Source organism: Nerophis lumbriciformis, linkage group LG19, assembly GCF_033978685.3.
Source record: "Nerophis lumbriciformis linkage group LG19, RoL_Nlum_v2.1, whole genome shotgun sequence".
In the NCBI taxonomy this organism is placed as follows: Eukaryota; Metazoa; Chordata; class Actinopteri; order Syngnathiformes; family Syngnathidae; genus Nerophis; species Nerophis lumbriciformis.
This window is the reverse complement of record NC_084566.2, coordinates 34,132,174-34,156,438: the sequence shown is the minus strand read 5'-3', so window position 1 is coordinate 34,156,438 and position 24,265 is coordinate 34,132,174. Positions and strand designations below refer to the sequence as shown.

Genomic DNA, 24,265 nt, shown 5'->3' with positions numbered 1-24,265 from the left:
ATCTTACTTAGATTTCAGTTTTTGCAGTGTAGACAACAAATGCTATTTTTTCAGTGTTTAAGGTCATTCAAATTAATCTTTCAAATTGTATACATTTAATATATAATCAAATCAATGAATAGGGCACTTAAAATATCATTTTACGGTTAATTGTATTGTGCATGTATACATCTTATTTCCTGGCGAATTAAATCCAGATTTTACCATTTGATAGCAATTCAAATAATGCAGGCCACACATTTAAAAGAAATCTGTAAAGTATTACACGTACACACACACATCTTCCCTTCACACCATCACTGCCTCTGGGTTAATTGTTGTCCTTGTACACTTCCGAAATTCCATCTGTGGAAATCTACTCCCTCCCAGCTTCGACCTCTTTTCTTGCTGGTACAGACGTGGCCGCACAAGAAAACAAAAATAAAATAGCTGCGCCACTATGCTCATACTGTACAATCATCAGTGTGAACATCTGGGCCCTGATTGGTGTCATGGACGGGTCAGGGTGACATCATCACATTTTCCCTTTTGCATCAAAACACAGTTGCAGGCAAAGACGGAGAAGCATGTGGGCCACGCTTAGTGAGCTGGACTTGGTCATATGTAAATAATGTCCAACAGTGGCGTCATTCACCAATGGGATTACTGTCGTCAATTAAACAGCAGTTTTTGGGCATTGTTTCACCTCTTTCAACCTTTCTTTAAAGACTTCAGAATTGGAAAAAGTCCCATTTTGTTGGATTTTCACCAATTTCAACCCTAATTGGAAGTGTGTTAGCCTTGACGCTGGAATTCAGACAGTTCAAGGGAACACGTCAATTTTTATTTCTCTAGTTTTAATGCTAACGAGCTGTGTTTGTCCATGTCTTTCTTAGACAGAGTGTCTCCAACAAGCGTTATCTCTATTCCAGTGGTTCTTAACCTTGTTTGAGGTACCGAAGCCCACCAGTTTCATATGCAACATTTACCGAACCCTTCTTTAGTGAAAAATAAAATGTTTATTTTTTTCAAATTCAAGACAAAGTTATATGTTTTTGGTAACACTTTAGTACGGGGAACATATTCTAAGTAACAAAGACTTAATTTAGAGTTATTTGGTTAGGGTTAGGGCAGGGGTCGGCAACCCGCGGCTCCGGAGTCGCATGCGGCTCTTTGATCACTCTGATGCGGCTCAGCAGCTTACTTGCTGAACCCCCCCCCCCATTTCCCGTGAGACTTCCGGATTTCAGTGCCTCTCGCAGAAAACTCCCGGGATTAATATTCACCGATTTTCACCCTTACAGCTATAATAAGGGCGTGCCATGATGGTACAACATTTGGCGCCCTCTACAATCTGTATTAACAGCGTGCCAGCCCAACACTCGTTATACAATATACATCTTCTGCTTGCACACGTAGGTGACAGCAAGGCATACTTAGTCAACAGCCACACAGGTTACACTGACGGTGACCATATAAAACAACTTTAACACTCTTACTAATAATGCGCCACACTTTGAACCAAAAGCAAACAAGAATGACAAACACATTTCGGAAGAACATCTGCACCTTAACACAACATAAACACAACAGAACAAACACCCAGAATCCCATGCAGCCCTGACTCTTCCCGGTTACATTATACACCCCTGCTACCACCAAACCCCGCCCCCACCCCAAGCCTGCTCCCTCACACATCAACCCCCCCCCCCTCTGTGCGTCGGTTGAGGTGGGCGGGGTTTGGTAGCGGGGGTGTATAATGTATCCCGGAAGAGTTAGGGCTGCATGGGATTCTGGGTATTTGTCCTGTTGTGTTTATGTTGTGTTACGGTGCAGATGTTCTCCCGAAATGTGTTTGTCATTCTTGTTTGGTGTGGGTTTGCAGTGTGGCGCATTATTAGTAAGAGTGTTAAAGTTTTTTTTATACCGCCACCGTCAGTGTAACCTGTGTGGTTGTTGACCAAATATGCCTTGCTGTCAACTACGTGAGCAAGCGGAAGCCCCATTCAACATGTGGCTGATCAGGCACGCTGGTTGTAGTGGGAGCTATATGCTGTACCATCACGGCACGCATGACGCTGACAAGCGCTATACATTTTAAACCCGTGTGCCGCACCAGCTTAAAAATTCCATAAAAAGGTTTGGGCAGCGTGTCTGAGACCCCTGGTTCATACATAGCACAAAGCAAAAAAAAAAACTTTGTATGCAGTGTTATTTGATTTAAAATTTCAAACAATTTTGCGGCTCCCATTGTTTTCTATAATTTGTGAAACTGGTCAAAATGGCTCTTTGACTGGTAAAGGTTGCCGACCCCTGGGTTAGGGTAAGGGTTAGAGAGTTTGATTGATTGATTGAAACTTTTTATTAGTAGATTGCACAGTGAAGTACATATTCCGTACAATTGACCACTAAATGGTAACACCCGAATAAGTTTTTCAACTTATTTAAGTCGCGGTCCACTTAAATTGATTCATGATACAGATATTTTCATAATACAGTCATCACACAAGATAATCATCACAGTATATAAATTGAATTATTTACATTATTTACAATCCGGGGTGTGGGATATGGAGGGGGTAGGGGGGGTTAAGTTTGGTTGGTATCAACACTTCAGTCATCAACAATTGCATCATCAGAGAAATTGATATTGGAACAGTGTAGGTCTGACTTGGTACATATGTACAGCGAGTATTGGACACAAAGAGAGAGATCAGAAATTATAAGAAAAAGTGACTACATTTGATTGTTTACATTTGATAATTTACACTCCGAAGAGGAGGGTGTTAGTTTAGGGTTGAAGTTGCCTGGAGGTGTTATTTTAGTGCAGTTTTGAAGGAGGATAGAGATGCCCTTTCTTTTACACCTGTTGGGAGTGCATTCCATATTGATGTGGCATAGAAGGAGAATGAGTTAAGACCTTTGTTAGATCGGAATCTGGGTTTAACGTGGTTAGTGGAGCTCCCCCTGGTGTTGTGGTTATGGCGGTCATGGGGAAGTAGTTTGACATGTACTTCGGTATCAGGGAGGTGTAGCTAATTTTATAGACCAGGCTCAGTGCAAGTTGTTTGACTCTGTCCTCCACCAAGAGCCAGCCCACTTTGGAGAAGTGGGTTGGAGGGAGGTGTGATCTGGGGTGGAGGTCAAGAAGTAAGTTCTAGTTAGGGTTATAATAATGCCGAATAAGGCATTAATCAGTACTTAATAATGACTAGTTAAGAGCCAATATGTTACTAATTTGCATGTTAACAAGCAACTAATTAATGGTGAATATGTTCCCCATACTAACGTGTTACCATGTTTTTTTAATGGTGCATAAAATGAACCGTGCATAAACATCACCTTGTTCAAAGAACAAAACCAACACAGTGCATAAACTCACAACAAATTACACACCTGCAAATCAGTCTGCTCTTGCCGTATCCGTAATACGCCGATAAGGAGAAGTTTGTATTTACACGATGAGTCGGGTGTGTTTTGACCTGCGCCGAACCCCTGAGCCCGACTCACCGAACCCCTAGGGTTCGATCGAACCCAGGTTAAGAACCACTGCTCTATTCACTGCTCAGTCATTTGCTCGCCACACTCGGTCTGGCTTCATTGTTTGCCATACGCAACAGGTTATGTTGGTTTTTCTTGGCTCCTAGTTTATGATTCCTGCGCTTAGTGGTTATCTTAGCTTCCCGTGCGATCGGCACGTTTTCCTTTTGCTTGTTTTCATGACCAAGTCCTGAAGACCATCGCTGAAGCCTTTAGCACAGGACTGGCATGGGCAAAACAGTTCCACCCCTCCAAGAAAACCATCGCTTTTGTCAGAGCTGGGGACACGCCAACTCCTGCTAGAAGCATCCTGACGTCTGCAAAAGACTGGCAGTTGTTGGTGGACCTTGAAAACCAGCTGAAGTTCCCCAGCCATATCGCAGTCACCACCCTGCGACCAGACAGCTTTGTTTTCGGATTCGTAACGACGTTTGATTGTGTTTACAAAGCTGCACCGAAGCAGTGCACAAGGGACGGACTCATCTACCTAAAAAGTTCAAGTTAAAGTACCACACACACTAGGTGTGGCGGAATTATCCTCTGCATTTGACCCATCACCCTTGATCACCCCCTGGGAGGTGAGGGGAGAAGTGAGCAGCAGCGTTGTCCGCGCCCAGGAATCATTTTTGGTGATTTAACCCCCAATTCCAACCCTTGATGCTGAGTGCCAAGCAGGGAGGTAATGGGTCCCATTTTTTTAGTCTTTGGTATGACTCGGCCGGGGTTTGAACTCACAACCTTATGGTGTTAATTAGGATGACAATGATGATGATAAGAACGTTAATTATGATGGTGTTGATGAGAACTTTAGTTAGGATGATGTTTATGATAATGACAATGACAAAAAAATGTTGAAAATGACATAAATGGTTGATGTAAATGACATTGATGAGAATTTTAATTAGAATGAGAATTATGTTGGTGAGAATTTTAATTACGATGGTATTGATGAGAAGGATGTTGATGAGATAATTAGGGTGATTTTGATGTTTTAATGAGAAAATGAGAATGTCAATTAGAATGACGCTGAGAATGATGATGGTGATGTTTACTCGGATGGTATTGGTGCTATGATGTCAATTAGGATGAAATTGATGATGATGAGAATGTGAATTATAACGGGGCTGATGACAATTTTTGTTAGGATGATGCTGACGATGTTGACGGGAATGACAATGACAAGAATGTTGACGATGACATGGATGGTTGATGTGAACAATGATGAGGACAATATTAATTAGGATGACCATGATGTTGATGAGAATAATGATGAAAATGTTAATTAGGGTGATGTTGATGAGAATGTCCATTACGATGGCACTACTGCAGATGAGAATGTCCATTATGATGATGTTGACTTTGATAAAAGTGATGATAATGATGATGAGAATGTCCATAGACGATATTGATGATAATAATAATTATGAGTATATTTGTTGGGATGATATTGACGTTAATGAAAATTATGATAATTATAATAATAAAAATAATAATATATTTTATTTGTAAAAAGCACTTTACATTGAGTAAACAACCTCAAAGTGCTACAGTGTATTAAAAAAAATAAAAAGATAATAAAAACAAATAAAAATCAAAACTAGAGCAGCCAAATAGCTAGAACTAGTATGCATATATCTAAAAAAAAAAAAAAAAAGGCTTTTTTAAAGGGGAACATTATCACAATTTCAGAATTGTTAAAACCATTAAAAATCAGTTCCCAGTGGCTTATTATATTTTTCGAAGTTTTTTTCAAAATTTTACCCATCACGCAATATCCCTAAAAAAAGCTTCAAAGTGCCTGATTTTAACCATCGTTATATACACCCGTCCATTTTCCTGTGACGTCACATAGTGAAGCCAACACAAACAAACATGGCGGATAGAACCGCAAGCTATAGCGACATTAGCTCGGATTCAGACTCGGATTTCAGCGGCTTAAGCGATTCAACAGATTACGCATGTATTGAAACGGATGGTTGTAGTGTGGAGGCAGGTAGCGAAAACGAAATTGAAGAAGAAACTGAAGCTATTGAGCCATATCGGTTTGAACCGTATGCAAGCGAAACCGACGAAAACGACACGACAGCCAGCGACACGGGAGAAAGTGAGGACGAATTTGGCGATCGCCTTCTAACCAACGATTGGTATGTGTTTGTTTGGCATTAAAGGAAACTAACAACTATGAACTAGGTTTACAGCATATGAAATACATTTGGCAACAACATGCACTTTGAGAGTGCAGACAGCCCAATTTTCATCAATTAATATATTCTGTAGACATACCCTCATCCGCGCTCTTTTCCTGAAAGCTGATCTGTCCAGTTTTGGAGTTGATGTCAGCAGGCCAGGGAAGCTAGGGTTAAATAGGGGGTTTAGCTTGCTCGTCTGCGGGAACAAACTGCCGCCATTGCTTGCCGTGCTACCGAGGTCCTTTGTCCCTGAATTGCTCACACACTCCGGCAGATTCAATGGGGGTCTGGCGGCAGATTTCTTTGACTTTATCGTTGGAAATGCATCTGCTTTGAGTGTCGCAGGATATCCACACATTCTTGCCATCTCTGTCGTAGCATAGCCTTCGTCGGTAAAGTGTGCGGAACAAACGTCCAATTTCTTGCCACTTTCGCATCTTTGGGCCACTGGTGCAACTTGAATCCATCCCTGTTCGTGTTGTTACACCCTCCGACAACACACCGACGAGGCATGATGTCTCCAAGGTACGGAAAACAGTCGAAAAAACGGAAAATAACAGAGCTGATTTGACTCGGTGTTTGAGAAAATGGCGGATTGCTTCCCGATGTGACGCCACGTTGTGACGTCATCGCTCCGAGAGCGAATATTAGATAGGCGTTTAATTCGCCAAAATTCACCCATTTAGAGTTCGGAAATCGGTTAAAAAAATATATGGTCTTTTTTCTGCAACATCAAGGTATATATTGACGCTTACATAGGTCTGGTGATAATGTTCCCCTTTAAAAAGATGGGCTTTTAAGCCTTTTTTAAAAGCATCCACAGTCTGCGGTTCCCTCAGGTGGTCAGGGAGAGCCTTCCACAGACTGGGAGCGGCGGAGCGGAAAGCCCGGTCTCCCATAATAAGACTGTCTATTAGGATGATGTTGATAAGAACGATGATTATGATAACGATGATGATGATATTGTTGAAAATTATGATGATGAGACTGTTCATTAGGATGATATTGACGTTGATTAGAATGATAATGATGACGATGTTAATTAGGATGACATTGCTTTTGATGTTAATCACCAATGACTGATGAGGATGTTAAATAGGATGAGAAGTATAACAATGAGAGAGTTAACTGTCATTTCGTTCAGTATTTTAACATAAAAGTGTTTGATTGTGAGGCATTAAAAGCCACAAAATGCAATGGCTGAGTAACAACAATATGAACATTACACAAGGGTTAAGTACCCGATTGTACAACTTCCTGACGTGCTCTTCGTCTCATCCTCTGTGCAGGGTGACATCCAGCAGCTGTTGATCGTGGCTGACCCAAGGGCCGCCTATGACTACTGTGAACACTACAGTCCGGACTGTGAAACCCCCAACCACGAGGACACCCCCCAGGCCCAGGAACCTGAGGAAGAGGTCAGTAGAGGGGAGAGATTTGTGCAGGTAGATACATGGTTAACCATTCAAAATACCTGGAAATTTGAATTTAATTACAAAACCTTTTTATACTACTTTTCCACTATATTTAAAATAATGATAGACAGTTTCCACTTTAGGTTCTTTGTCCTATAAAAAGCAAACGCAAGCATGTGATTTTGTGTCTTCGGAGGAGGAGTAGCAGCAGGGGCGTCACTAGCTTTTAAGGACAGGGGGGGCTTTGCCCCCAGGAGATGCACAGGATGCGAGCGAATGTTACGCACGAGCACAAAACTTCACAAACGGCTAACAAAGACTTAGAAATTATTCATTGTTATTATTATTATTTAAAAAAAATGCACGGGACAAAATGAAATGCTCCCCGGGACGATGGCTTTTAACCATATATTTTATTTTTATTTTTATGTATTTATTCATTTTACATTTTATATTAAATGTCTTGGTTTTTCCTCCCTCTGAAAATCCTATGAAATGTTTAACAAGCCATCCTATAATAATACAACAGCTATTAATGTAACAATACAATAAAACAAATATATTTAATGATGGCTTATGTATATTACTTTATATAGATTCTACAAGAAACACAAAACTTAAAAAATAAATGATTTACAATTGCACACACAAGGTTTTGTGCAGCTTCACTCATTGTAAAGGAAGATAATGTGCTTCGTACACCTGCAGGACCGCAAGCAAGGTCGCAGAGAAAATGCGGGCTGGAATTTGAGTGATGTGGGCATTTTTCTATATGAACAAGTGGAATGGATTGGATACCGACGCACGAAAGGGGCTCTCTACCTTACGCTACGAAGTGAGGGGAAACTGAGTGAATAATAACAGGTTATATGATTATTTATTTAAACTCATATTTGGGCCACTTTATAATGAATATGTCGGCATTTATTTGTAAAAAAAAAAAAAAAAATTATTTAGGGGGGCTTAAGAATATTTCAGGGGGCTTGAGCCACCCTAAAATAGGCCTAACAACGCCAATGAGTAGCAGTAATGGATGGTGACGAATGCGACAGAGTGAAAATGGACACTTGTGAACTTGTTAAAAGGGTCTTTAGAGAAGACAAAACATGCAATAATCATTAAATCAATTCCTACATTATTATATAAACTATGACTGTTAAAATCAGCTAAGTTAAAATAGAAAAAAAGCAAAATAATAACATTACCTAAATATTTACTCATTTAAATAAGCATTAAATGTTATTATTAGAGATGTCCGATGGATAAATGCTTTAAAATGTAATATCGGAAATTATCGGTATCGGTTTCAAAAAGTAAAATTAATGATTTTTTAAAACGGCGCTGTACAGAGTGGTACATATCCGGTAAAACACGGACGTAGGGCATACTTGCCAAACCTCCCGATTTTCCCGGGAGACTCCCGAATTTCAGTGCCCCTCCCGAAAATCTCCCGGGGCAACCATTCTCCCGAATTTCTCCCAATTTCCACCCGGACAACAATATTGGGGCCTTTAAGGCAGTGCCTTAGCCTCCTCTACAACCTGTCGTCACGTCCGCTTTCCCTCCATACAAACAGCGTGCCGGCCCAGTCGCATAATATATGTGGCTTTTACACACACATAAGTGAATGCAAGTCATACTTGGTCAACAGCCATACAGGTCACACTGAGGGTGGCCGTATAAACAACTTTAACACTGTTACAAATATGCGCCACACTGTGAACCCACACCAAACAAGATTTTCTTACTGAATACTGCTTTGTAGGGATGTCCGATAATATCGGCAGCCCGATATTAATCGGCCGATAAATGCTTTAAAATGTAATATCAGAAATTATCGGTATCGGTTTCGTTATTATCAGTATCGGGTTTTAAAAGTAAAATGTATGACGTTTTTAAACGCCGCTGTGTACACGGACGTAGGGAGAGGTACAGAGAGACAATAAACTTTAAGGCACTGCCTTTACATGCATGCCATCCCAGTCACATGATATCTACCGGCTTTACTCATTACGAATTAATGCAAGACATACTGGTTCAGCAGCCATACAGGTCACACTGAGGGTGGCCGTATAAACAACTTTAACACTGGTACAAATATGCGCCACACCAAACAAGAATGACATTTCGGGAGAACATCCACACCGTAACATCCATCCATCCATATTCTTCCGCTTATCCGAGGTCGGGTCGCGGGGGCAGCAGCCTAAGCAGGGAAGCCCAGACTTTCCTCTCCCCAGCCACTTCGTCCAGCTCCTCCCGGGGGATCCCGAGGCGTTCCCAGGCCAGCCGGGAGACATAGTCTTCCCAACGTGTCCTGGGTCTTCCCCGTGGCCTCCTACCGGTCGGACGTGCCCGAAACACCTCCATAGGGAGGCGTTCGGGTGGCATCCTGACCAGATGCCCGAACCACCTCATCTGGCTCCTCGCCATGTGGAGGAGCAGTGGCTTTACTTTGAGCTCCCCCCGGATGGCAGAGCTTCTCACCCTATCTCTAAGGGAGAGCCCCGCCACCCGGCGGAGGAAACTCATTTCGGCCGGCTGTACCCGTGATCTTGTCCTTTCGGTCATAACCCAAAGCTCATGACCATAGGTAAGGATGGGAACGTAGATCGACCGGTAAATTGAGAGCTTTGCCTTCCGGCTCAGCTCCTTCTTCACCACAACGGATCGATACAGCGTCCGCATTACTGAAGATGCCGCACCGATCCGCCTGTCGATCTCACGATCCACTCTTCCCTCACTCGTGAACAAGACTCCTAGGTACTTGAACTCCTCCACTTGGGGCAAGATCTCCTCCCCAACCCGGAGATGGCACTCCACCCTTTTCCGGGCGAGAACCATGGACTCGGACTTGGAGGTGCTGATTCTCATCCCAGTCGCTTCACACTCGGCTGCGAACCGATCCAGTGAGAGCTGAAGATCCTGGCCAGATGAAGCCATCAGGACCACATCATCTGCAAAAAGTAACACAACAGAACAAATACCCAGAACCCCTTGCAGCACTAACTTTTCCGGGACGCTACAATATACACCCCCCGCTACCACCAAACAACTAAATTAGGCATAATAATGTGTTAATTCCACGACTGTATATATCGGTGTCGGTTGATATCGGAATCGGTAATTAAGAGTTGGACAATATCGGAATATCGGATAACGACAAAAAAAGCCATTATCGGACATCTCTAGTTATTATCAATCTAAAAGAGTTATAAAGTGATGAATTGTGATTTATTACCTAATAATCAATGGACAAATATGTATTAGGTCTTTCTCAGTCAAAATAGCGTCCCTTGATTTTGGACTTTGTAAATTATTGATCAATCTGCCACCGTTTCAACGTCAAAACTAGGTCACACCACACTTTAGACCCCAGCCATCGCTTGTTTGATGACAGCCAATATCTTAAATAAAGTGTTATTTTCTAATATGTGCTTTGCTGTCAACTGACATTTTTCCGTCAAGTCCTTCACCAAATAACTGATGAGCTCACGCTGGAAACTTTTCCCCTTTTTTTTTTTTTTTTTTTTTTCCCTGCCACGGATCCTGAGCCCACTTTTCGGAGTGGCCCCGTGATTTATATCACTAACGACTTCTGCAGGCTCTGCCCAGACTCCCTGCGAAACTCAAGCTTTTCCTTTCCCCAGCACGGCTCCCAATACCTGGAAAAGACGACTTTCTTTGTTTCTTTTTTTTTTTTTTTTTTTTTTTGATCCCGGCATTTGTCTGTTTGGAAGCGGTGGCTGCAAAGTGGGTGCGAGGGTTGGAAAATGTTGCTTCATCGTCAAGTTCACTCTTAAAGCCACAAAAAAAAAAAAAGACAAGGAGGTTGTCAAGTGGGGATACACACCAGGGATCACTTTGGCTCCTAGAGCGCCGCACGTATAGTTTATTCATCGTCACCATTATAGCTGGAATGTGCTGCATAGTCTAGCTCCGTTTTTTTAGACAGATTTACTCCCCCACAACTCTACAGTCTAGGGGCGTAACGGTACATATATTTGTAATCTGATTTTTCAATACAGAACATTGAGTAAGTTACAGAGGCGTACCACGTTCTACATGGCATATATTAGTCTAACACAGTGTTTTTCAACCATACAGTCCGGTGTGCCGTGGGAGATTATCTAATTTCACCTATCCATCCATCCATCCATCTTCTTCCGCTTATCCGCTTATCATACATCAATTTCACCTATTTGGGTTAAAATATGTTTTGTAAAGCATCATTTATAGTCTGCAAATGATGTGTTGTTGTTGAGTGTCGGTGCTGTCTAGAGATCTGCAGAGTAACCATGTAATACTCTTCCATATCAGTAGGTGACAGCTGGTAGCTAATTGCTTTGTAGATGTCGGGAACAGCGGGAGGCAGGGTGCAGGTAAAAAGGTATCTATTGCTTAAACCAAAAATAAACAAAAGGTGAGTGCCCCTAAGAAAAGGCATTGAAGCTTAGGGAAGGCTATGCCGAACGAGACTAAAACTGAACTGGCTGCAGAGTAAACAAAAACAGAATGCTGGACGACAGCAAAGACTTACTGTGGAGCAAAGACGGCGTCCACAAAGTACATCCGAACATGACATGGCAATCAACAATGTCCCCGCGAAGAAGGATTAAAAGCAACTATAATCTTCTTGATTGCTAAAACAAAGTAGATGCGGGAAATATCGCTCAAAGGAAGACATGAAACCGCTACAGGAAAATACCAAAAAAAGAGAAAAAGCCATTAAAATAGGAGCGCAAGACAAGGACTAAAACACTACACACAGGAAAACAGCAAAAAAATCCAAATAAGTCAGGGCGTGATGTGACAGTACACTTACTTTGAGACAAGAGCTATATTGATGCATGCTTGGTTATGCTTTAAAGTCATATCCAACAATTGCGACGACGACTTTTTACTGTCAACTGAGTTTTGTTTTTATAATGATGTCTGCTGGTGGTGTGCCTCTGGATTTTTTTCAACGCAAAAAATGTGCCTTGGCTCAAAAAAGGTTGAAAAACACTGGTCTAACAGACAGTCACACATTTAAATGATTAACCAATTCAGTGCATCCTAGTCTTTGGGTAGCAGGATTTATGGCTAGCGATAGTGCCATGGAGAAGCCAGAGCTTGAAAACGATCTCGATTCAATAAAGTCCCCTGTTTGGGAACACCTGGCCTTCTCTGTAGAATGCGTACACAAACAAAGACAAGGGAATAAGACGAAAGCAGTGTGGCATTCATGCACATTTTAAAATTGTTTACTTGAGAATTGTATGTCTTAAGGAGTTAGTATCCATCCATCCATCTTCTTCCGCCTATCCGAGGTCGGGTCGCAAGAGCAGCAGCCTAAGCAGGGAAGCCCAGACTTCCCTCTCCCCAGCCACTTCGTCCAGCTCCTCCCGGGGATTCCGAGGCGTTCCCAGGCCAGCCGGGAGACATAGTCTTCCCAGCGTGTCCTGGGTCTTCCCCGTGGCCTCCTACCGGTCAGACGTGCCCGAAACACCTCTCGAGGGAGGTGTTCGGGTGGCATCCTGACCAGATGCCCGAACCACCTCATCTGGCTCCTCTCCATGTGGAGGAGCAGCAGCTTTACTTTGAGCTCCTCCCGGATGACAGAGCTTCTCACCCTATCTCTAAGGGAGAGCCCCGCCACCCGACGGAGGAAGTTCATTTCGGCCGCTTGTACCCGTGATCCTGTCCTTTCGGTCAAAACCCAAAGCTCATGACCATAGGTCAGGATGGGAACGTAGATCGACTGGTAAATTGAGAGCTTTGCCTTCCGGCTCAGCTCCTTCTTCACCACAACGGATCCATACAGCATCCGCATTACTGAAGACGCCGTACTGATCCGCCTATCGATCTCACGATCCACTCTTCCCTCACTCGTAAACAAGACTCCGAGCTACTTGAACTCCTCCACTTGGGCAAGATCTCCTCACAGATGGCACTCCACCCTTTTCCGGGCGAGAACCATGGACTCGGACTTGGAGGTGCTGATTCCCATCCCAGTCGCTTCACACTCGGCTGCAAACCGATCCAGTGAGAGCTGAAGATCTTGGCCAGATGAAGCCATCAGGACCACATCATCTGCAAAAAGCAGAGACCTAATCCTGCAGCCACCAAACCAGATACCCTCAACGCCCTGACTGCGCCTAGAAATTCTGTCCATAAAAGTTAAGAACAGAATCGGTGACAAAGGGCAGCTTTGGCGGAGTCCAACTCTGACTGGAAACGTGTCCGACTTACTGACGGTTAGTTAGTTAGTATCCTTTCTAGCATATTTCTTTTAAAAATCAGTAAAACTGCTTACATAAAAGCCAAACAGTTTTCTGTTTTGCATTTTCTTCCCAAAATGAACCGAGCCTTGACCCTAAAAACCAAAGTACGTATGCCTACCACGGATTTCGGTGTATCGTTACACTCCGACTCGTCACACCTGATATGGCCGGGTTTTTTTTTTAACGTATGTAGACCTCAGCCTGGGAGCACTTCACAGTTGTCAGCCACATGTCTGCAGCTGGGATAAAAGAGGAAGTTTGGAGTGATACAGGAGGAGTATTCGCGTCCATATGTGTCCAAAATCCGTCCAAGACTCGCGGCGAAAGGTCCCTGTCCCAGCCAAGCACTCATCGTGCGTCATAAATCTTTAAAAAAATCCTTCCCTTTTTTCCTATTAACAAACCCGCTGACTCTGCTCCCCCCGTCCGTCCGTCACTATTAGCCGGTCTCACCTCTCTGGCCGTCCCATGGCTCGGAGCGTGACCTCTTGATGGAGGCTCAGCCAACAGTGCAGCTTTTATTGTTTTCATAGTGTCTACAGTTGTCAAGGGACTAATATTAAACCTTGCGCTGGTAGAAAATGCACGTCGGGAGTTAGGCTTAATCCACTTCTGGATAAAGGATGCGCTGTGAGGAACTGCGCTACATTTTAACAAAATACTTGCATCTGTTGTTGTGTGCAGAACACAGCTCACAGATTCATAACAACACTTGAAATCTTGACATGGGCCAAAAAAAAAAGCTAATTTCCATTTCAATTTTGGCAAATGCTTTTTCTACCAACGCATGAGTGAACGTATAATTCTACAACATCACCACTACGTAGAGCCATTTTGCTGACCTGCCTGATCTGTTTGCACCTGCGCCACATTTGCAACACTAATGCTGAAACATAATGTATTGCCGTGCTACTAGTTAGAGTCGTGGAAAATATTATTATTATTTGTGTCTTCACTCTAGTATTCATGTTAGAACGATACCATAACGTAAATGACCGCCATAACCAGGGGGGAGCTCCACAAACCCCGTTAAACCCAGATTCCGATCTAACAAAGGTCTTAGCTCATTCTCCTTCTATGCCACATCAATATGGAATGCACTCCCAGCAGGTGTAAAAGAAAGTGCATCTCTATCCTCCTTCAAAACCGCACTAAAAGAACACCTCCAGGCAACTACAACCCTAGACACTGGTGTCTAGGGTGTCTACAACCCTCCCCCCACCACATCCCACCTCCCCGGATTGTAAATAATCAAATGTAAATAATCAAATGTATATACTTGTTCTTATGCTTTCTGAGCTCACTATGTTCACTGCTCGCTGTACATATCCTACCAAGTCAGACCTGCACTGTTTCAATGTCCATTTCTCAGATGATATAATTGTTGATGACTGAAGTGCTGATATCAACCAAACCTAAGAGCAGAAAAGAAACGGCAGATCAACTGGTCTAAAAGGGGGGTCTATTTAAAGCAGGGGTGCTCACACTTTTTCTGCAGGCGAGCTATTTTTTAATTGATCAAGTCGTGGGGATCTACCTCATTCATATATATAATTTATATTTACTTATTTATGAAATATATGTTTTTGTTAACAAGTTAAAGGTGTTTAATGATAATGCAAGCATGTTTAACACATATAGTTAATATTGTTAAAAAATTAAAGGTGTTTAATGATAATACAAGTATGTTTAATACATATAGTTAATATTGTTAACAAGTTAAAGGTGTTTAAAGATAATGCAAGCATGTTTAACACATATAGTTAATATTGTTAACAAGTTAAAGGTGTTTAAAGATAATACAAGCATGTTTAACACATATAGATTCCTTTCTTTCATGAAGACAAGAATATAAGTTGGTGTATTACCTGATTCTGATGACTTGCATTGATTGGACAGTGGTGCTGATAACGTCCGCATTTTCGAATGGAGGAGAAAAAAAGTCCTCTTTTCTGTCCAATACCACATGAAAGTGGTTGGTTTTTGGCATCTTATTTGTCCAGCTTCCGTACTCCTTTGTATACACTTTACAAGAAATACATTGTCGGCAAACTCCGTAGCTTGCTAGCTTGTGCACGCCAGCTTTCTGAGACTCTTATTTTGTTAGCGCAACTGTGCAGTCGGTCTTTGGAGTTTTGACGGCAGGTACGGCGCCAGAGTCTGTTGAAATAAAGTGTTTCTCGCCTTCCAGTCGGTCATTTTAATGAGCTGGCAGCAGCCAGCATCATCTCAAAAGACCCTCGGGTGCCGTGAATGTCAATCAAGTGACGAAAGTGACGTCATAGTGAAGATTTATGATCGCTCATTTTTAGGATTTTTTTTTTAATGCCTGGCTGGTGATCGACTGACACACCCTCCGAGATCGACCGGTAGCTCGCGATCGACGTAATGAGCACCCTTGATTTAAAGGCTTGAGTATACAAATGAGTTTTAAGATGGGACTTAAATGCTTCTACTGAGGTAGCATCTCTAACTGTTACCGGTAGGGCATTCTAGAGTAATGGAGCCCGAATAGAAAACGCTCTATAGCCCGCAGACTTTTTTTGAGCTCTGGGAATCACTAATAAGTGAACGCAGATTTTAACATAAGTTTTTTATTTTATTTTGCGGGGTCAATAGCCCTGTGGTCAACCCTCCTTCTTCCCATTTATATTAGTCCCAAGCTAGGGACTGGCATAGCGGCTCGAGCTTAGCATACCTGTTATTATGCCCACTTAAAAGTTTAGAGTCGACGCGATTTGAAAAAAAAAATTGCGCAGAGCAAAGGTAAATATCAAATTTAGGCTAGGACCAATTCCCACATGTTAAGCTTTGTGCTAATTTCCTGGGCGGTTTGACTTTTAAGCTGTAAATAAACAGCAACATTATCCCCAGAGCTGGTTATTTTCGACTCCATTTATGTGGGCTGTTTTAGAATTCTCAGGCCACACATTTATTTTGCGTTATAACTAATTTACTGCCTGCTATTTTGCTGCCGTTCCCACAATGAGTCAAGGGCAGCACATTTATTTTAATGGGGGCTCATTAATGGAAAGCCTCGGGCTATTGTTGCCGTTCAAACCAACGGTATAACGTTTGACCGCATTGCATCTTGTTTTTTCAGGATTCTTTCAAGTGTGACTTTCTTGTTTCATCCATATGTCATTATGGATGGTTTGATTTTATCATGCTATTTCTAAAACAGCATGGCCAGAAAGTGAATGTTTTTGTTGCTTTGCTCTTTCATGCCATGTAAATACTGTTTACATGACGGCACTTATTGATTGCCCCCTTCCTATGTATTTTCCCCCGACAGTACACTAACTATGACTATGGGGAGTTCTATGACTACAGTGAAGGACAGGTAACCACTGAACTACCCCCAACCGAAGGAGCCAAAACCGAGGTACTGCTTTGACTAATACAGTTTTCATGGCGGATGTCATGAATAACGACTTCTTCTCCAGCTTTTGTGTCTCGCACTCTTTTCCTCATTTCGTTTTTAGTTTTGCTTGGGATTGTATTGGGGACACTGATGCAGAGAATTTTAAGAGTTTATCCAACAACCACTGTGTCTAATGTGTTGGATTTAACTGGGTCTTGAAGCAAGATAGTCAATCAATCAATCAATCAATGTTTACTTATATAGCCCTAAATCACGAGTGTCTCAAAGGGCTGAACAAGCCACAACGACATCCTTGTCTCAGATCCCACATCAGGGCAAGAAAAAACTCAACCCAATGGGATGACAATGAGAAACCTTGGAGGGGGCCGCAGATGAGGGGACCCCCCACCCTGGGCGACCGGTGCAATGGACGTCGAGTGGATCTAGCATAATATTGTGAGAGTCCGGTCCATAGTGGATCATATATAATAGTGGGAGTCCAGTCCATAGTGGATCTAACATAATAGTGTGAGAGTCCAGTCCATAGTGGATCTAACATAATAGTGTGAGAGTCTAGTCCATAGTGGATCTAACATAATAGTATGAGAGTCCAGTCCATAGTGGATCGAACATAATAGTGTGAGAGTCCAGTCCATAGTGGATCGAACATAATAGTGTGAGAGTCTAGTCCATAGTGGATCGAACATAATAGTGTGAGAGTCTAGTCCATAGTGGATCTAACATAATAGTGGGAGTCCAGTCCATAGTGTATCTAACATAATAGTGTGAGAGTCCAGTCCATAGTAGATCTAACATAATAGTGTGAGTTTCCAGTCCATAGTGGATCTAACATAATAGTGGGAGTCCAGTCCATAGTGGATCTAACATAATAGTGGGAGTCCAGTCCATAGTGGATCTAACATAATAGTGGGAGTCCAGTCCATAGTGGATCTAACATAATAGTGTGAGAGTTCAGTCCATAGTGGATCTAACATAATAGTGAGAGTCCAGTCCATAGTGGATCTAACATAATAGTGTGAGAGTCTAGTCCATAGTGGATCTAACATAATAGTGTGAGAGTCCAGTCCATAGTGGATCTAACATAATAGTGTGAGAATCTAGTCCATAGTGGATCTAACATAATAGTGTGAGAATCCAGTCCATAGTGGATCGAACATAATAGTGTGAGAGTCTAGTCCATAGTGGATCTAACATAATAGTGTGAGAGTCTAGTCCATAGTGGATCTAACATAATAGTGTGAGAGTCCAGTCCATAGTGGATCTAACATAATAGTGTGAGAGTCCAGTCCATAGTGGATCTAACATAATAGTGTGAGAGTCCAGTCCATAATGGATCGAACATAATAGTGTGAGAGTCCACGCCATAGTGGATCTAACATAATAGTGTGAGAGTTCATTCCATAGTGGATCTAACATAATAGTGGAGTCCAGTCCATAGTGGATCTAACATAATAGTGGGAGTCCAGTCCATAGTGGATCTAACATAATAGTGTGAGAGTCCAGTCCATAGTGGATCTAACATAATAGTGAGAGTCCAGTCCATAGTGGGGCCAGAAGGAGATCATCTTGAGCGGAGACAGGTCAGCAGCGCAGAGATGTCCCCAACTGATGCACAGATGAGTGGTCCACCCTGGGTCCCGACTTTGGACAGCTAGCGCTTCATCTGTGGTCACCGAATCAGGAAAGGGGGGGCAGAGCAGAAAAGAAAGGGCGGATCAACTGATCTAAAAGGGTGGTGTATTTAAAGGCGAGAGTATACAAATGAGTTTTAAGATGGGACTTAAATGCTTCTAATGAGGTAGCATCTCTAACTGTTACCGGGAGGGCATTCCAGAGTACTGGAGCCCGAATAGAAAACGCTCTATAGCCCGCAGACTTTTTTTGGGCTCTGCGAATCACTAATAATTTATTTGAACGCAGATTTCTTGCCGGGACATATGGTACAATACAATCAGCAAGATAGGATGGAGCTAGACCGTGTAGTATTTTATACGTAAGTAGTAAAACCTTAAAGTTACATCTTAAGTGCACAGGAAGCCAGTATAGGTGTAATATGATAAAACTTTTTTGTTCTTGTCAAAAGTCTAGCAGCCGCATTTTGTACCAACTGTAATCTCTTAATGCTAGACATACATTTCAATATCACACCCAAGTTAATTGGGCATACATGCACGCACCCGCCCCTTCCCCAACCAACGCCTTCACCACCGCTTGTTTGCTCCAACTTCCCCTCCCTCTGTTGTGAGTTTGTTGTGACTAAATGTAACGTGTTTATGTTTGCATTGCAAATGAGGTTTTTTTCCCTTGGACTCAGTCTGGACCCCCTCTTGTGGATCCAGCCTTTGACTGATTTTTTTTTACTCTCCTCCCTTTTCCCAATATCACCTTTTTCTCACCCTTTTTTAAGAAGCGCCGTAAAAATGGCTGCTCCGTCGGCGGTCTCGTCTTGTCTCCCTGTAACGTATGTCTGCTCTTAGTGGGACTGTGCCGAAAATATACTTTTCAGTTCTTGTGTGTCTTGTGCATGTTAAGAATTGACAATAAATCATCTTGAATCTTGAATCTTGAATATGCTAGACATAGGGAGACCCGAAAATAATACGTTACAGTAATCGAGACGAGACGAGAGAGCGCAGTACTGACTGCAACCAGCAGAGACGCTGTTGTGTTCGTCTTAAGGAGTTAACTGTTACAATATAATGTCAACTTTGCATTGTCAATATGACACAGGTATGAAAACGGGACTTCAGAACATTCAGATAAAAAAAGTTCTCCAATCTTGTTAAGAAGAAGGCATACATCCGAAAATTCACCCAAATGTATTTAAATGTCTATTCTAATCGCATGCATTTTTTTAAATGTACAATGCTGTGATAGGAAAATAGTAAATTTGCTTTTGCTGCTCTGATTGCAGACAGTCGTGGGTGGCGACTACTTCACAGATTACGACTACACCATCGTGGACGGAAGTCAGCCCGAAGCGCCCACAAATGGCCAGGTATTCAAACTGTCAATCCAAAAATGACGTAATTTCCATTTGCATTAGATTGTTATTATTTAACACATAGACATGATTCCGCCGTCATCAGCGGTTTCCAAAATGCACGTTAATGATCGTTTCTGGTGGTCGAAACCCGGCTTTGCTCACGACCGTGAATCTGCTTATGCTACCGTTTTCCTTCCCATGAGAAACGAAACAATGTCGTAAAGAGGGCTTAGGATAAAGGCCGCAGCGGCAAAACGTCGTCATTTTATCGAAGCATTAAAAGCCGGGAGACAGAAAGCAATCCCTCCCCTCAAAAAAATGTTTGACATATACCCAATTTGGCAGATTCCGCCTCAAGTTGTGCTTAGCTGCCATAAACATAAACAGCAGACTAAAGAGGAACATTTGGGGGGTTAAAGCAAGACAATATGGCTGCTTGTCTGCAATTTTAGAATAGTAGATAGATAGTCCAGTTGTGGTGGCAAAAGTTGGGTGTATGACTATGAATTTAGAGGGTCAAAATTGTACATACTATCTCAAATACATACATACCGTCATTGAAATCTTTTACTAAGAGCTGTTAAAGGTTCCATACCGTATTTTAGCTTGAACGTCTTGTTGACTATCAATGGTAGTTTCTCATTGGCATCATAAAACATTTGTCTACAGCACAAAATGAACAGACTAATACTTCTGGATTGACCAGACTTATTTCATATGCCGTTTAAATATTCCTTGAATATTGAAGAAATGGTAATGACAACGAGTATACAGAAAGGATGTCCCGATCCCAGATTTATATCAGATATTGGTCTGATCTCGGTAAAATAACAAATGCCGTATGATATCCGCTTACATCTAAAATGTCCGATACAAACTCAGTTACAAGCAGCTCTGCGACGCTATCATCTTGACAACAGCTAAGTACACAATAGCACAGACCTGGGCAAATTATGGCCCGGGGGTCACATGCGGCCCGTTAAGCTTTTCAATCTGGCTCGCCGGACATTCCCAAATAATTTTTTTAGATCTTTAAGATGGAAAGTGTAGCTGCAAGTCTTGAACTATACAAAGTATTTCAATGGTTGGAATCTGCGCTTTTGCATGATATACTAGTTACTATGGTAATCTAATTAGTTACTATGGTAATCTAATTAGTTACTATGGTCATCTAATTAGTTACTTTGGTCATCTAATTAGTTGCAATTTGGGTTTCAGGGACAGACGCGGAAGGAGATTTTTACAACAAAGTTCTAAAGCTTAGTGATTTATTAGATGTATCAGATTGTAGGTGGGATTTTGTCTTTTACCCTTCGCGTTCATATTTCGCTGTGTTTGTTTCATTTTTGTTGCGTTTCGCTGGATTGTAAAATATGCCGATGAAGAGGGGGGGTGTGACGTTCGTATGTTGTCAATATTCAGTGTTTTATCCGTCATAGTTAATATTGTAAATCCAACATTCTTTATTTTCATGTACATTCTGGGTGTCTCATTCAGTACAAAAAGGGTAAATGCCGTTTTTTTAAGGTGGTCTGTCGTAACGTTTTTAGCATTCAGACTTTATTTTGACGTTTTGCATTAGTGTTCCTAAAAATCAGATATACCGGACACATGTTTTCTCTAAATTTGGCCCCCCGAGTCAAAATAATTGCCCAGGCTTGCAATAGCACATGAGCTAGACATAAATAATAAGTATACTTAATTGAACAATATTGCAGTCTAAAATACCGCATGTGTCAATACAAACAAGTATCGAATCATTATAGCTGCATATTACTTATACATACAAACTCTCCAAGGCGTGAAGCGTATTAGAAAATGTCCAGTAACAAACATGTCCACGTGGTTTACCATACTGCATCATGAGCTTCTTAACTTAATGGATTATCATGGCCATTAGGTGTAGCCAAAAAAAATCCAATGACACCTCCACTTAAAGACACCATAAGTTAAGACTAGAGAAGTCCGATAGTGGCTTTTTTTGCCGATATCCGATATTCCGATATTGTCCAACTCTTAATTACAGATTCCGATATCAACGGGAGTTGATATCGGATTAGGGGGTAGCGGGGGATGTATATTGTAGCATCCCGGAAGAGTTAGTGCTGCAAGGGATTCTGGGTATTTGTTCTGTTATGTTTATGTTGTGTTACGGTGCGGATGTTCTCCCGAAATGTGTTTGTCATTCTTGTTTGGTGTGGGTTCACAGTGTGGCGCATATTTGTAACAGTGTTAAAGTTGTTTATACGGCCACCCTCAGTGTGACCTGTATGGCTGTTCACTTGTGTGTATGAAAAGCCTTAAATATTAAGTGATTGGGCCGGCACGCAAATGCAGTGCCTTTAAGGCACGACCCCAATATTGTTGTTTGGGTGGAAATCGGGAGAAATTTGGGAGAATGGTTGCCCCGGTAGATTTTCGGGAGGGGCACTGAAATTCGGGAGTCTTCCGGGAAAATCGGCAGGGTTGGCAAGTATGACTGGGAGACGAAACTGCTCTGTACTTCTCCCTACGTCCGTGTACCACTTTGTACAGCGCAGTTTTAAAAAGTCATAAATTTTACTTTTTGAAACCCATACCGATCATTTCCGATATTACATTTTAAAGCATTTATCGGCCGATAATATCGGCAGTCTAAGTTAAGACGGTTATTGATTAATGGGTTAGTGTTTTTCATATTTACCATTGTTCTCTGTTTGACTCATTTCACTTGATCAAACCTTTTCTAACATCCCACATCACAAAATAGTCTTGTATTAAGAATGAAACAGTTGTATTGGGACAGTATATGGTCGTATAAAGGGATCAAATTTGGTCAGTTTAATTGGTTTTGGAACCAAAAATGGCTGACTAGTCACTCCCATTGATTTTTTAACATCACGCCAGGAAAATCACGTGTTTTTGACTCTTTAGTTAGATATATGCTCATGCTATTTTTAGTTCTCTATTTATAAAAAAAAATGTATTGTCAATATCTACGTTTTTCCTAACTACCCTTGCCGGATCCATCCCAGACATACGAAGAGGAGAACGTCGACGATTACGTCACCGGCGTGGAACAGGTCGGCGCGGAGCCCACCGTTGCCGTGGAAACCGTCGCCGCGGTGGACACCAACGACAACGTGGACGCCGGCACGAACAGCTACGACTTTAAGGAGTACGACCTGAAGGAATACGATAACAAGGAGTTTGTGGAGAAGCCTTTCGACTACGGCGACTACGGCGACTACGGCACCAACACCGAAACCAAGACGACCACCACGGGCGATGAGGATGAGTTCGGTCCCGGCGTTCCGGCCGAGACAGACTTCAGAGAGAGCGGCGTAAGTGGGATAATGGAGGGAATGTTTCTTTGGAGGGGCGTTTGTTGTTTCTGCTGGTGTCGGATTGTACTTTGATGCATTCTGAATGCAGCAAATCTTATCTTTCTAAGATCGCACAGCTGTCGACCTCCTTGTCAACACTGATGTGACCCCATGTGTCAGGTTCAAACACTTATGGCATCCATGAAACAGACGAGAAGCAAGGAATCATGCAGAGACAGAGTTCAATTTGGCTCAATGAGAAGACACGTGTTTTGGGCTGTATTCTAGTTACAGATCCAAACTACGTTCTAAAAGTCCAGCCCGCGTGCTTCGTCTATTTTTTTGGGAGGTCCCTGTTTACATCACTGAAGCTGTCGCTGAGGGAAGGGGGTTAATCTCGACATCTCCAGTTACACACAATATATGATTATACAGAAAATGCAAATGTATTGACGCTGGTGATATCGCCTTGTCTCTGCTCTGTCTGCGTCACGGCGGTGTTCGGCCTTGGCAGTCAGCAGGCCGTTCCTGGATACAAACACTGTGTCCAGGAATCTTTTGGCTTGCCAGCTTTGCACAGACAAAGAAATATACCACTTCAGCACAATTGACAATAATTATAGCAACGGCCCTTAAGCATAAAAGTTGTGTGATAATATATACATAATTATTCGAACACCTTGACCCTGATGACCTGTTTTGTGACGCCACCAGTACTTAGTTGATGGTTGTTGTTTTTTTTTAAATCAAATCGATGTAAAATCAGATCTTCCAGTGTCTATGTTGGCTACTTGCCCGGCCTTCAGGATCATGATTCTCTCCAAGCAGGAAGTGACAAAGTTAGCTGTCTGGCTGCTGGCTCCAGATCTCACTGCCTCAGTTTAATTTCCAACGTGCTATTACTGCTCTCCGGTCCACAATCCCTGAACACCGCAAGCCCTCCAGCACTCTACCAAGCAGTTTTTTAAAGTGGCCACTGGACACCCTGTTTTTGATGGTTTGGGGGATTCTTCTCATGTGAAGTCATTGTATGGATAGTGTCAGGTAACGACCCCTAGCAGTGGCCGCTCAGTCGGGCTCTGACTTTTTTTTTTGTGCTTCTTTCTTGTTGCAAGAAGCTTACTCAATTAAATAGGAGCCTGACCTACATCAAAATTATAGCCTCTCCCTAAAGTATTCCTAGGGTTTATTTTTTTTTCC

The 24,265-nt window shown here is 42.2% G+C and overlaps 1 protein-coding gene across 2 annotated transcripts in view; it reads left to right on the top strand.

The window, feature by feature from the left end:
• The window catches only part of LOC133618476 (collagen alpha-1(XI) chain-like), a 189,095-nt gene that overhangs the window by 51,397 nt on the left and 113,433 nt on the right, over positions 1–24,265 (top strand). Inside the window, exons 5-8 of one of the 2 annotated variants that reach the window (XM_061978861.1) lie at positions 6,998–7,126; positions 16,685–16,774; positions 19,689–19,772; positions 22,775–23,083. In XM_061978861.1, coding sequence (XP_061834845.1) covers positions 6,998–7,126; positions 16,685–16,774; positions 19,689–19,772; positions 22,775–23,083 — 612 coding nt within the window. The remainder of the gene's footprint in view (positions 1–6,997; positions 7,127–16,684; positions 16,775–19,688; positions 19,773–22,774; positions 23,084–24,265) is intronic. The other variant, XM_061978862.1, reaches the window with a different exon arrangement.